Raw genomic sequence first — 14,536 nt, 5'->3', positions numbered from 1 at the left:
TCATTGAAAAGTTTATGTTTCTGTGCTGAGAATGAAAACTGGCTTCCGTTAACTTGGAAAAACTTTCATTTTCTCCGCTGAAAAAAAATCAAGTTCCAGTATCTGTCATTATTCTCTTCCCTACGCTCATTGAAAAATTTGACTAATGAAATTGGAACATCAGTTACCCTTTGCTCAAAAACGACTTTGCTTAAATATATTTGGACTATAGTTTTTTACTTTGCTCTTGGAAAATTCCACTTTGATATAATTTCAGTGTTTCCGTCCTCTGTCTAAATAAAAGTTGACCTAAACACATCCCAAAGAACTTTTCTCTCCACCGCAGGTAAAAACCTTGATTTCAATATCATTAAATGTTTTTTCCTTCCGCTGAAAATGGAATGAAAGATCGCAATGATGTTGGAAAAAAGGATTTCATTCCTTCGCTGATAAAAAACCCAGTTGTCATCTCTTAAATGAATAATTTTCCTTCGCTCATTGAAAAAATTGACTGATACTATCAGAATAACGGTTATTTCTTGCTAAAGAAAACACGCAGGCTTCAACATATTCAGATAATAGTTACTAAAAAAGTATTTGACTACAATGTTATTGAAAAGTTTATGTTTCCGTGCTGAGAACGAAAACTGGCTTCCGTTAACTTTGAACAACTTACATTTTCTCCGCTGAAAAAAAATCAAATTCCAGTATCTGTCATTATTCTCTTCTCTACGCTCTTTGAAAAATTCAACTAATGAAACTTGAACAACAGTTATTAAAAAGCATTTCATTGCTTTGCTGATTAAGAAACCCTGTTGTGATATCTTTGATGAATTTTCTCTCTTGCTGGGAATATTTTTCTTCTCTCTGCTGGGAAGAAACTTCGTTTCAATATCTGTAATTAATTTTTTTTGCTCCTTGAAAAATTTAATTGATCTAATCGGAACAATATTTATCTTCTGCTGAATAACAGTCTGCCTTCAATATGTTCGTACATTAGTTACAAAGCATAAGTGTGCACGTCGTATTCATTCGTGATCCAATTTAGAATTCGAAAGGGCTTGTTTGAAATCACTTCAAAAAAATGAAATATAATCAATCCTTCAATCTTATTGCATAGTGCATTCCTGTATTGAAATCATTTGGTTAATCATTGAAACAAACTCTAGTTCGATTTCTCTTGATTTCCCAGTTATCTACGCTGTAGCTGGAAAACTATTTGTCAGGACACGGCAGTTTTACGGAAAAATTCAAACAATTCCTCTGCGAATCAACTTGGAATGATGCTATCTCTTAAAAAGTACTTTCTAATCAGCGCGCAATAAATTAATGGGGATTTTTCTTATGTAGAGTTGAAGTAGTGCGAAAAATATTTTGAATCCCAACATTTCTAAACATCCCATGTAGTTGTGATCTGCGCGTCGGCGTACGCGCTAGTTACTCGCTCGTACACGCTCGAACTCGCTTGCGCAGTCGCTGGTTGATTACTTTGTTATGGTACTTCATTCTGTGTTGACACGCCGAGCGCATCGTACTGATCAACAAATTTTCCATAGTGTTCTTTCTTTTTGCATTTTTCTTTATTATTGGTATTATCAAGCTGCCTGCTAAGGCTAATAGCTTTTCGTATAAATAGTGCTACTTAAGTTTTTTTCATAATCTCGGTTATTCCTATAATAGTGATTTTTAAGATCTTAGCATACGTTTTTTAGCTGTTAGTCTTGTACACTTTTTTCATATTTTTTGTGTACTGTGTGTTGTTGCGTTGTGTTGTATCGAACATTTAATATGCCGCCAAGGCAGCAAAAACGTTTGCCCTTATCCGACCGCATTAAGGACGGACGAGTTTTCCAAAAGAGCGGTACATCTCCCGATGGCCGGACCATGTAAGTTTGAATAATTTTGGACAATTTTCTTCTTGCATGTTTATTATATTGCTGGTTTTTAAACGGTCTCAACTTTCATTGACCATAGCTATATTTTTACCAGCGGTTTACAAACATGTGCGTGAGGCGGAAAGGTCGAAGCGAAAAATTGTATTATAGTTGCGAATCTATTTTTCTTTTTCATACTGAATATAAATAATTCCAATTTCTTACGATCAATAATCAAAATGGATAAACGCCTCATATTTTGGAATTTTTCCAAAAAACATGCAATTTTTTTTATGTGTAAACATACACGGAAATGCTAGGGAATGTATCGTCTCGGACAATGGAAAATTACGGTAGCAATAGGGCTGTTGAATGGGGCGACCGGGGTTTGTTTACATCCCGCTAGCATCCCTGTTGCCGGTCATTTCTTTGGCCGGTCTCATTCTCTCTCTCTCTCTCTTACTCGCTCTCGCTAGATTGGACTGCTTGAATGGGTTGGCTAATTCCTGGACATAGTGATCTTAGTTTTCTGTTGCTTCTTCTACTGCATGTAAATTTTCAAGTCTTTTCGGTTATTTTATTTGTCTTTAGGTTTTTCAATATTTTAGTCTATTCTATTGTGTTACGTATTTTTTTGAGCTTTGTTTCGCCGTTATTTTAAGAAGATCACGTTTTTCGTATTTTTTGCTTCGTCAATTCTGGGTTGCTATTTTTCTTTTGCGGTTCATGTGGATTTTGTTATTTTTAATTTCAAGTAAGAGTTGGCTTCAACACATACGAAACTATATACTTTCTTTTCCTCTGCTCGGGAGAAACTTAAGTTTCAATACATTTGATCTATATTTCTCCCAACACTCCTTAAAAACTTTGATTTATGTAGCAAAAACGACGGTTATCCTCTGCTGATAAACAATTGGACTTCAATATAATTCGACAATAAGTTTACCCTTCAGTGATAAAACAAGTTGAGTTTGATCCAATTGAAATTTTTTTTCCCTCTCCTGAAAATGAAAGTGGGCTGCAATAAACTTATTTTTCCTCTGCCAAAGAAATGGTTGGTTTCAATATTTTTAGTTGAATTATTCTCCAACGCTCTTTGAAAAATTCAACGGATTTAATAATAGGTGAAGGATCCCTTACTAAAAAACGAATGGGCGTCAACATATTCAGACGACAGATTTTTCTTTTACTGGAAGAGAGTTTGACTTTGATATCATTAAAAAAAAGATTATTTTCCTGTGTTGAAAATGGAAGCTGGCTTCTGCCAACTTGGCAAAACTTTCATTTCTTCTACTGGGAAAAATCAAGAATAGTTATCCTTTGCTAAAAAACGATTGAGTTTGAATATATTCGACTATAGTTTTTTACTTTGCTCTTGGAAAATTCCACTTTGATATAATTTCAGTGTTTCCGTCCTCTGTCTAAATAAAAGTTGACCTCGACACATCCCACAGAACTTTTCTCTCCACCGCAGGGAAAAACCTTGATTTCAATATCATTAAATATTTTTTCCTTCTGCTGAAAATGGAATGAAAGACAGCAATCATGTTGGAAAAAAGGATTCCATTCCTTCGCTGATTGAAAAACCCAGTTGTGATATCTTAAATGAATTATTTTCCTTCGCTCATTGAAAAAATTGTCTGATACTATCAGAATAACGGTTATTCATTGCTAAAAAAAACACGCGGGCTTCAACATATTCAGATAATAGTTACTGAAAAAGAATTTGACTGCGATATCATTGAAAAGTTTATGTTTCTGTGCTGAGAATGAAAACTGGCTTCCGTTAACTTGGAAAAACTTTCATTTTCTCCGCTGAAAAAAAATCAAGTTCCAGTATCTGTCATTATTCTCTTCCATACTACACTCTTTGAAAAATTTGACTAATGAAATTGGAACATCAGTTACCCTTTGCTCAAAAACGACTTTGCTTAAATATATTTGGACTATAGTTTTTTACTTCGCTCGAGGAAAATTCCACTTTGATATAATTTCAGTGTTTCCGTCCTCTGTCTAAATAAAAGTTGACCTCGACACATCCCACAGAACTTTTCTCTCCACCGCAGGGAAAAACCTTGATTTCAATATCATTAAATATTTTTTCCTTCTGCTGAAAATGGAATGAAAGATCGCAATGATGTTGGAAAAAAGGATTTCATTCCTTCGCTGATAAAAAACCCAGTTGTCATCTCTTAAATGAATAATTTTCCTTCGCTCATTGAAAAAATTGACTGATACTATCAGAATAACGGTTATTTCTTGCTAAAGAAAACACGCAGGCTTCAACATATTCAGATAATAGTTACTAAAAAAGTATTTGACTACAATGTTATTGAAAAGTTTATGTTTCCGTGCTGAGAACGAAAACTGGCTTCCGTTAACTTTGAACAACTTACATTTTCTCCGCTGAAAAAAAATCAAATTCCAGTATCTGTCATTATTCTCTTCTCTACGCTCTTTGAAAAATTCAACTAATGAAACTTGAACAACAGTTATTAAAAAGCATTTCATTGCTTTGCTGATTAAGAAACCCTGTTGTGATATCTTTGATGAATTTTCTCTCTTGCTGGGAATATTTTTCTTCTCTCTGCTGGGAAGAAACTTCGTTTCAATATCTGTAATTAATTTTTTTTGCTCCTTGAAAAATTTAATTGATCTAATCGGAACAATATTTATCTTCTGCTGAATAACAGTCTGCCTTCAATATGTTCGTACATTAGTTACAAAGCATAAGTATGCACGTCGTATTCATACGTGATCCTATTTAGAATTCGAAAGGGCTTGTTTGAAATCACTTCAAAAAAATGAAATATAATCAATCCTTCAATCTTATTACATAGGTCATTCCTGTATTGAAATCATCTGTTCAATAATTGAAACAAACTTCAGTTCGATTTCTCTTGATTTCCCAGTTATCTACGCTGTAGCCGGAAAACTATTTGTCAAGGGACGGCAAAATTACTAAATGGGCTTATAGAAGATGGATATCCCCATTCGCAATACTGTGTTCCAGACGATATGGTTGAGCATATATGTCGCTTTAAAACTGTCTTATCGGACGCTCTTTCTCGGCATTGGTACAAATTAAAAGATTTGTACGATGCGTATGCAGTTCTGTAAGTATTTTCGCGTAGTTTCATAGTTTTTCGTATGTGCTTTTATGTATTCTCTAAAATAGTTAGCTTTTTACCATATTGATTCATCGATAAATCTCAAAAACCGTATCTTTACGGCAATGAGTAAGACGTACTATTTCTTCTTAGCTTGTTGATCGGAGTTCTCACTTTTATTGTTATGATTGCTATTCCCATATCAAGTCATCCAGAAGCAGCCAGCCATGTTTCATTCCGATCCATCATGAGCTTTATGAAAGAATGCAGAAAGAAGCATTATCCCCCGAGTCCCCATACGGTCCGTGAATTCGTGGATCGACTCGTTGATCCAGTGTTTGCTCGCAATCTAGAGTACGATAATGGTCGACTTTCTGTGCGTTTGATCATTGACAACAGCGGTGCACAGCATGCCCTATTTTTCGATAAAAATTTCGTGCGGCAAGAAATGGCTGAGGTATCAAGGCTTCTTATTGATGGAACGTTTTGTTCGCGACCCCGGATTGATGGAGTATATCAATTGCTTACTATTATGGGGATAAAATTGAATCACGTAAGAATTGATTTGCATTTAAAGCATGCTAAAGTATAAAACTAACAAATTCGATACCGTACAACAAAATAACAGGGTATGAGGTATGTTTTATTATATTAAACGTGATTGCAAATTGTGTTATAAAAAAAAATTCATGATTTGATAGCGAATCCGATTCTAATTATGTTTACTCTCATGGCCTCTAGGGCTTCCCCTTCATATGGGTCATCATGACATCAAAGACGCAAAATGCTTATGAAGCATGTTTGCAATATGTAAAAACACATATTCTGCATGCGCATAACATTCCTCTTGTGATGAGCGACTTTGAACGCGCATTGCGGAATGCTGTTTTGAAAGCATTTCCAACCGCTCTAAGTACGGGTTGTAATACCCATCACGATCGTGTAAGTATTTTGAGATTAGATGATATGATTTTTCAAGAAAGAGAATGAATAATAATATAAAACTGATTTATCATCAACGTAAAACCATACTATTGAAGTTGACGTTTCATCAAAACAATAAGTATCCAAGTATATGTCAATTAAAATAATCATGTACTGGATTTTAGGCGATATATAAGAAAGCCAGGGCCCTCCATCTTCAAAATTTATTTCGGACCAACGCAGAAGCCAAAAGTTTTTTCAAAAAACTTTTGGCTCTGGCGTATTTGCCTGCTGATCATATTGCCAACCAATTCGAAACTATCAAGAATAGTTTAACACCGACAGTCCGAAGACAGCTGAACCCACTATGCGACTATTACGCCCGGTATTGGCTAGGAATTGTCAAGCCAGAGGGCTTTAGCGTCTATGGGCTTAGCTGTCGGACGAACAATATCGTGGAGTCTTATCACAGCAGACTTAAGCACAGGATAGAAGCTCGCCCTGGTCCCTGGGACTTTGTTTGTAGGTTTTGTTTGCAGTCGAACGTAACTACACGCAATTCTTATTTTCAATAAAGGGATGAAATGGGATTAATATTGACAATTTTGTCCAACAGGCAAGCTACTCAAACTACAAGCCAACGTTCGATCGGACATCGAACACTTAAAAAACAATGTACCGATCGGCAGGCACGCACGTTATTCGACAGTCTTCAAGCAAAAGAAATTGATAAAAGGTTAGATTAAATAAAGATCATTTTGATTCCGAATCAGCAATAACTGAATGCCTTAGAGATAGATTATCATATTTGTTTACCGTAATTTCAGTTTGTAATTTGCGAATATATTTTTACGTTATTTGATAGTATATATATCTATAATAATATTTCGAATATAGATGGGTCATTCCATACCAAACCGACCAAACCGTGACCCCGACCATTTTTGATTTTTCTGAAAATTTTCTATTTTGTATTTACTGAAAGAAGTCATTCCTAATTATTTTAGATATTTTCCTCAACTTATCTGATCACAATAGATTTTTAAAAATTTCGTACAATTCTTTTGTAAACGCCCATAACTTCTTTAATAACAGAGATATCGAAATAAAATAGTAGGTCATTTTTTTCGTCTTGAGTTGTAGTTTTCTGAAAAAAGTACGAAAAAAAAACAAAATAAATTTTCATACTTTTTTTCCAGTTTTTAACCAAAAATATTTTGATCAAAAATATCGGTTAGAACACATTTATATTGCTACGTACACTACCAGGGCACAGTTTCCCGACGACAAGCTAGAAAAGTTGAATGAAATTTTAACACAGAAAAAGTATTTTTTTTTTTATTTTTAATTCATTAGAGTTTCATCGCATTATTTTCTAAAATTTTTTTAACCTGAGTTTTAACCTGTGTGCTCTCGGCGTTGATCCAGATTTTTCGTGAACTATGGAATCTTATTAGAATATCTATAAAGTAAAAGAAGATTCATTTTTATATTAGAATTTTTCATTGATAAATATCTTGAAAACCTTATTGATAAAATCTTGGAAAAAATCTGATAAAATTCTAATTAATTAGAAAACGAAAAAAGATAAAACTTTTTTTTCTGTCAAAATTCCATAAACAGAACCCCATCGTTTTCGAGTTACGACATTGAATGTACTTGAGGCCCTCGGCCCGCTTCGCGGTATCAGAGCTACATCGCGCCTTATCGCGGGAATGTAAATATGTACTACAGTCACATGCATGTGTCACACAGGTACAGGCACCTGTGGGTGACTCATACATACGTCTGGAGCTACGTTACGTTCATATTTAATTCTCGCAAAAAGTCTACGAGATCGGAAATCGAACCGAGGGCCTCCCGATGCTCTGGTTTAGAGGCAAGTACGCTAACCACTAGACCAGAGCGCAAGTATTATTTGATATATTACTTAAATATGTGAAGACGTGTAAAAACATCGGTGTCCAAAACAAAAAAAGGCACATCTTGTATAATAGCTAATCTATTAATATTCCATTTAGCGTGGCGTGAGCTGCACATGCTTGAAATTACGGTAAATGAATTCATCGAAAAGGCAGCGGCTTTAAAAGGCAATATCGAAATAATCATGGCTAATCACGAAGATATGCAAGAAAATGACGAGGCTCATGAACATGAGCTGCAGGAAACTCCATTGGTCAATCCATTAGGTAAAATTGTTTGTTTACATTAATTCAGGCTTATGAATCATGGTCGCAAAGTACAATCTCCCCGGAATCATTTTAGATCCAGATTTCGAGCGAGAAATATTCTCTGAGGAACCACCACGATGGCTCCTGGACAATTCCATAACTTTTCAAGAAAATGGTAAATAATACCGATTAGTCGAAGCAAATTTTGTATTCTGTTTAGGTAATAGACGAAAGGAAATACCACGAGTATCTTCCTTTCTTAAAAATGTCAAGTAGCTTCCTCCAACATTTCAATTATATAATGAACGTACTAACCTTTTAAAATAAGTAACATTTAAAAAATTTGCTTAGATCATAATCACAATTTAAAAAAATGCAATTTCGAATAAATTAAAAATATATATGAATTTTTTATCCGTAGAACAAGTTATGCCGATTGTGATCGATGACGACTCGGACGCTTCGTCACTTGTTTCTAATGGTAATTTGCATAACACTGTTTTTGGAACCATTTTTATTGTATTCGTTTATACTGGAATTGAAAACGTAATTGCTTTTGTACACTTATTCTTTGCAGCCAACAATGAAGATGTGGGAAATTTGCTTCTGGGTGATGAAGAACGGAGGACATTCCCACAACCCAACATAATTGGTAATTATTTTCGATTCATTGCAAGCACAAAGCAGTATCTCAAAATATTCTCATTTTTAAATTGAAAAAGAAATTATACATAGTAATTGAAAGCTTCAATTGATACATGCATATTTTAACACGCTGACGTATTGAACTGTGAGAAAAAAGTAGGCGAACTTTCTCCACAACTGTCTATGATCAATTAAATCGTGTTTATATTTTTAATGACCAACACTCAGAATAATTTGCATTGAATTTTTATCTAACCGATTGCAAATATCAGATGTAAGGAAATACCCTCATCATTTTTTGCTCTATAGAAAACCAGCCGATTGTGATCGACGACGACTCAGACGCTTCGTCACTTGTTTTTAATGGTAATTTGCATAAGACTGTTTTTGGAACCATTTTTATTGTATTCGATTATACTGGAATTGAAAACTTAATTGCTTTTGTACACTTATTCTTTGCAGCCAACAATGAAGATGTGGGAAATTTGCTTCTGGGTGATGAAGAACGGAGGACATTCCCACAACCCAACATAATTGGTAATTATTTTCGATTCATTGCAAGCACAAAGCAGTATCTCAAAATATTCTCATTTTTAAATTGAAAAAGAAATTATACATAGTAATTGAAAGCTTCAATTGATACATGTATATTTTAACAAGCTGACGTATTAAACTGTGAGAAGAAAGTAGGCGAGCTTTCTCCACAACTGTCTATGTTCAATTAAATCGTGTTTATATTTTTAATGACCAACACTCAGAATAATTTGCATTGAATTTTTATCTAAGCGATCGCAAATATCAGATGCAAAGAAGAATCCTCATGATTTTTTGCTCCACAGAAAATCAGCCGATTTTAATCGACGACGACTCGGACGCTTCGTCACTTGACAGGAATGGTAATTATTCATGAAATGATTTTCGGAATTATTATTATTTCATTGATTTATACTGCATCCAAATACTAAATTGATCTTCTATGAGCTGCTTCTTCAGCCAGCAATGAAAACATAAGAAATTTCAATGAAGAAGTATCAAGGGCATCCCCACAGTCCAATAACCCTGGTTATTGTTGATCTGATGCAAGCATGTGTCTCAAATTTTCTGATGAATATATAAGACTTGCATATTTCACCATCTTGTTCTGTGTTTCATAATAGCAAATCCGCTTCCAAGGCAAAGGAGAGAGGAAATTACTCCAGACCCTCCAACCTCTTCGACAACACAGGCGTTGAAGAAGCAAAAACGCAACAAGCGTCGAAAAGGTTAGACAATGCATTCAGTAAAAAGCATGGCTTAGGAAGTATATCAATGATTGTTCGAAATTACAGATATGAGAAGAAGAGCGATTGTACGAAGACAAGATGGTTCAAATTCGGGAAATATCGAACTTGAGCAGCAGTTAAGTACAGCAGGGAACCGGCTCCAAAATATGCAGAACAATGGTAATGCATCACATTGTTCATTCATTAGACCGACTATTCGTTCATTTTCGATTGTGTTTTTATGGAACAAAATCATAAGCGTAGCTAAAAATTCGTGTGCGACACTCTATTAATTCTCGGCACCGCATGAAACAATTTTGATTACAAAATCAGCATCAATAGGAAAATATTCAATATTAACAATAGCATGTTGGCTTTTATTTGGACCTATTTCAAAATAGTTTTATTATAGGATAAAGAGGATCTTGGTTTCACATATGCATAATTTTGCAAATTCACTTTCCTTTGAAATGAGGTTTTCACAAACTTATTTAAACTACTTTTATTCACGACTCACTACATTACTGAGTCTTATACGAGTCCTTATGTTAATCGGAACACTGCAATATAAAATATCGATATGGAAAAAGATGTCATAACTCTATTTTGATTGCACGAAAATTAACCCTCGAGTACTTTGTAGATGCTCTTTTTGATGAACTAATTTTCTGGCTCAAACGTTGCAAGATCACTATCGACCCCAAATAAGGATTCACTGAATAAGAATTCGGACCGCTAAAAATTCACAGCATTTCGAATTCGTCGCTCTTAAAACTTAGCCCCAGAAAAACCGACAAAGCGGAAGGTTTGGGGAACAATAAATTAGTCAAAGTAGAAAATTAAAAAGATACAAACATTAGGAGCGACGAAAGAATTATAAGGGATGACATTGAACATAGCGATGAGTATGTGTTAACATTGAATTGTATTTGAAAGTGGAAAAGAACAATTGAACATGGAAAAGCAAGGTGAAGAGGTGGGAATTATTTGCTAAATGGTATTCAGCTAACCGAAGGATTCAAAGTTCCGGCCGCAATCGAGAAAACGGGGGAATGGGGGGTCGAATTGATGTTTTCCGGAAGAGAAATTGAGTATGGATTACAACCGATCTTCCAGAGGAAAGAGAGACCGATGAAACAAAACAGCTGAAGATTTGGGGTATAATTAATTAGTCATAGTAGTAAAATATAACGATAAAAACATTAGGAGCGACATAAGTATTATAAAGGTTGATATTGAACATGGCGATGAATGTGAGGGGAATCACTTTGAATGAGGTTTGAAAATGAAAAAGAAAAATTGTACAGGGAAGAACTAGGTGAAAAGATGGGAATTACTTAGTGAGATGGTATTCAGCCAACCCAAGGATTGAAAGTTCTGGCCGCGATCGAGAAAAAGGGGGGGGGGGTGCGGGGTCGAATTGATGTTTTCCGTAAGAGAAATTGGGTATGGATTACAAGCGATCTTCGAGAATAAAGAGAGACCGTCGAAACAAGACAGCAGAAGATTTGGGATACACTTAATTAATCATAGTAGTAAAATAAAAAGATAAAAACATTAGGAGCGACGAAAGAATTATAAGGGCTGATTTTGAACATGGCGATGAATGTGAGGGGAAACACTTTGAATGAGGTTTGAAAATGGAAAAGAAAAATTGTACATGGAAGAACGCGCTGAAAAGATGGGAATTATTTGCTGAGATGGTATTCAGGTAATCCAAGGATTGAAAGTTCCGGCCGCGATAGAGAAAACGGGGGGGTGGAGGGTCGAATTGATGTTTTCCGGAAGAAAAATTGGGTATCGATTACAAGCGATCTTCAAGAAGAAAGAGAGACCAACGAAACAAGACAGCAGAAGATTTGGGGTACACTTAATTAGTCATAGTATTTAAATAAAAAGATAAAAACATTAGGAGCGCCGAAAGAATTATAAGGGCTGATTTTGAACATGGCGATGAATGTGAGGGGAAACATTTTGAATGAGGTTTGAAAATGGAAAAGAAAAATTGTACATGGAAGAACGCGCTGAAAAGATGGGAATTATTTGCTGAGATGGTATTCAGCTAATCCAAGGATTGAAAGTTCCGGCCGCGATAGAGAAAACGGGGGGGGGGGGGGTGGAGGGTCAAATTGATGTTTTCCGGAAGAAAAATTGGGTATCTATTACAAACGATCTTCGAGAAGAAAGAGAGACCGACGAAACAAGACAGCAGAAGATTTAATTAGTCATAGTATTTAAATAAAAAGATAAAAACATTAGGAGCGACGAAAGAATTATAAGGGCTGATTTCGAACATGGCGATGAATGTGAGGAGAAACACTTTGAATGAGGTTTGAAAATGGAAAATAAAAATTGTACATGGAAAAACGCGCTGAAAAGATGGAAATTATTTGCTGAGATGGTATTCAGGTAATCCAAGGATTGAAAGTTGCGGCCGCGATAGAGAAAACGGGGGGGTGGAGGGTCGAATTGATGTTTTCCGGAAGAAAAATTGGGTATCGATTACAAGCGATCTTCAAGAAAAAAGAGAGACCGACGAAACAAGACAGCAGAAGATTGGGGGTATAATTAATTAGTCATAGTAGTAAAATATAAAGATAAAAACATTAGGAGCGACGAAAGAATTATAATGGCAGATTTTGAACATGGCGATGAATGTAAGGGGAAAAACTTTGAATTAGGTTTGAAAATGAAAAAGAAAAATTGTACATGGAAGAACGCGGGAAAAGATGAAAATTATTTGCTGAGATGGTATTCACCCAACCCAAGGATTGAAAGTTCTGGCCGCGATCGAGAAAACGGGGAGGTGGGGGGTCGAATTGATGTTTTCAGAAAGAGTAATTGAGTATGGATTACAAACAATGTTCGAGAGGAAAAAGAGACCGACGAAACAAGACAGCAGAAAATTTGGGGTACACTTCATTATTCATAGTAGTAAAATAAAAAGATAAAAACATTAGGAGCGAGGAAAAGGAAAATTGTTCATGGAAGAACTAGGTGAAAAGATGGGAATTATTTACTGAGATGGTATTCAGCTAACCCAAGGATTGAAAGTTCCGCCCGCGATCGAGAAAAAGGGGGGGTGCGGCGTCGAATTGATGTTTTCCGGAAGAGAAATTGAATATGGATTACAAGCGATCTTCAAGAAGAAAGAGAGACCGACGAAACAAGACAGCAGAAGATTTGGGGTACACTTAATTCGTCATAGTAGTTAAATAAAAAGATGAAAACTTTAGGAGCGCCGACAGAATTATAAGGGCTGATTTTGAACACGGCGATGAATGTGAGGGAAAACACTTTGAATGGGATTTGAGAACAAAAAATAAAAATTATACATGGAAGAACGGGGTGAAAAGATGGGAATTATTTACTTAGATGGTATTCATCTAACCCAAGGATTGAAAGTTCCGGCCGCGATAGAGAAAACGGGGGGGGGGGGGGGGGGAGTCGAATTGATGTTTTCAGGAACAGAAATTGGGTATGGATTACAAACGATCTTCGAGAGGAAAGAGAGACCGACGAAACGAAACAGCTGACGATTTGGGGTACACTTAAATAATCATAGTATTTAAATAAAGATAAAAACATTAGGAGCGACGAAAGAATTATTAGGGCTGATTTTGAACATGGCGATGAATGTGAGGAGAAACACTTTGAATGAGGTTTGAAAATGGAAAAGAAAAATTGTACATGGAAGAACGCGCTGAAAAGATGGGAATTATTTGCTGAGATGGTATTCAGGTAAACCAAGGATTGAAAGTTCTGGCCGCGATCGAGAAAAAGGGGGGGTGCGGGGTCGAATTGATGTTTTCCGTAAGAGAAATCGGGTATGGATTACAAGCGATCTTCGAGAATAAAGAGAGACCGTCGAAACAAGACAGCAGAAGATTTGGGGTACACTTAATTAATCATAGTAGTAAAATAAAAAGATAAAAACATTAGGAGCGCCGAAAGAATTATACGGGCTGATTTTGAACATGGCGATGAATGTGAGGGGAAACACTTTGAATGGGGTTTGAAAATGAAAAAGAAAAATTATACATGGAAGAACGAGGTGAAAAGATGGGAATCATTTACTTAGATGTTATTCAGCTAACCCGAGGATGGAAAGTTCTGGCCGCGATCGAGAAAAAGAGGGGGTGCGGTGTCGAACTGATGTTTTCCGGAAGAGAAATTGGGTATGGATTACAAACGATCTTCGAGAGGAAAGAGAGACCGATGAAACAAAACAGCTGACGATTTGGGGTATAATTAATTAGTCATAGTAGTAAAATATAAAGATAAAAACATTAGGAGCGACAAAAGAATTATAATGGCAGATTTTGAACATGGCGATGAATGTAAGGGGAAAAACTTTGAATTAGGTTTGAAAATGAAAAAGAAAAATTGTACATGGAAGAACGCGGGAAAAGATGAAAATTATTTGCAGAGATGGTATTCACCCAACCCAAGGATTGAAAGTTCTGGCCGCGATCGAGAAAACGGGGACGTGGGGGTCGAATTCATGTTTTCAGAAAGAGTAATTGAGTATGGATTACAAACAATGTTCGAGAGGAAAAAGAGACCGACGA

At 35.7% G+C, this 14,536-nt stretch overlaps 1 protein-coding gene across 1 annotated transcript; it reads left to right on the top strand.

Moving 5' to 3' along the window:
• Positions 1 to 5,813: 5,813 nt before the first annotated feature.
• Positions 5,814 to 14,201, top strand: LOC122412684 (uncharacterized). The gene is made up of 13 exons (XM_043422424.1): positions 5,814 to 5,905; positions 6,073 to 6,409; positions 6,504 to 6,623; positions 7,909 to 8,076; positions 8,153 to 8,233; positions 8,480 to 8,539; positions 8,636 to 8,710; positions 9,013 to 9,069; positions 9,166 to 9,240; positions 9,543 to 9,599; positions 9,861 to 9,965; positions 10,032 to 10,145; positions 14,047 to 14,201. Exons 1-13 carry the CDS (start codon positions 5,816 to 5,818, stop codon positions 14,199 to 14,201), a joined length of 1,494 nt encoding a protein of 497 aa, XP_043278359.1. The 5' UTR covers positions 5,814 to 5,815.
• The last annotated feature ends 335 nt before the right edge of the window (positions 14,202 to 14,536 follow it).

Source organism: Venturia canescens, chromosome 6 (genome assembly GCF_019457755.1).
Source record: "Venturia canescens isolate UGA chromosome 6, ASM1945775v1, whole genome shotgun sequence".
In the NCBI taxonomy this organism is placed as follows: domain Eukaryota; kingdom Metazoa; phylum Arthropoda; class Insecta; order Hymenoptera; family Ichneumonidae; genus Venturia; species Venturia canescens.
This window is presented reverse-complemented; position numbering and strand designations above follow the sequence as displayed.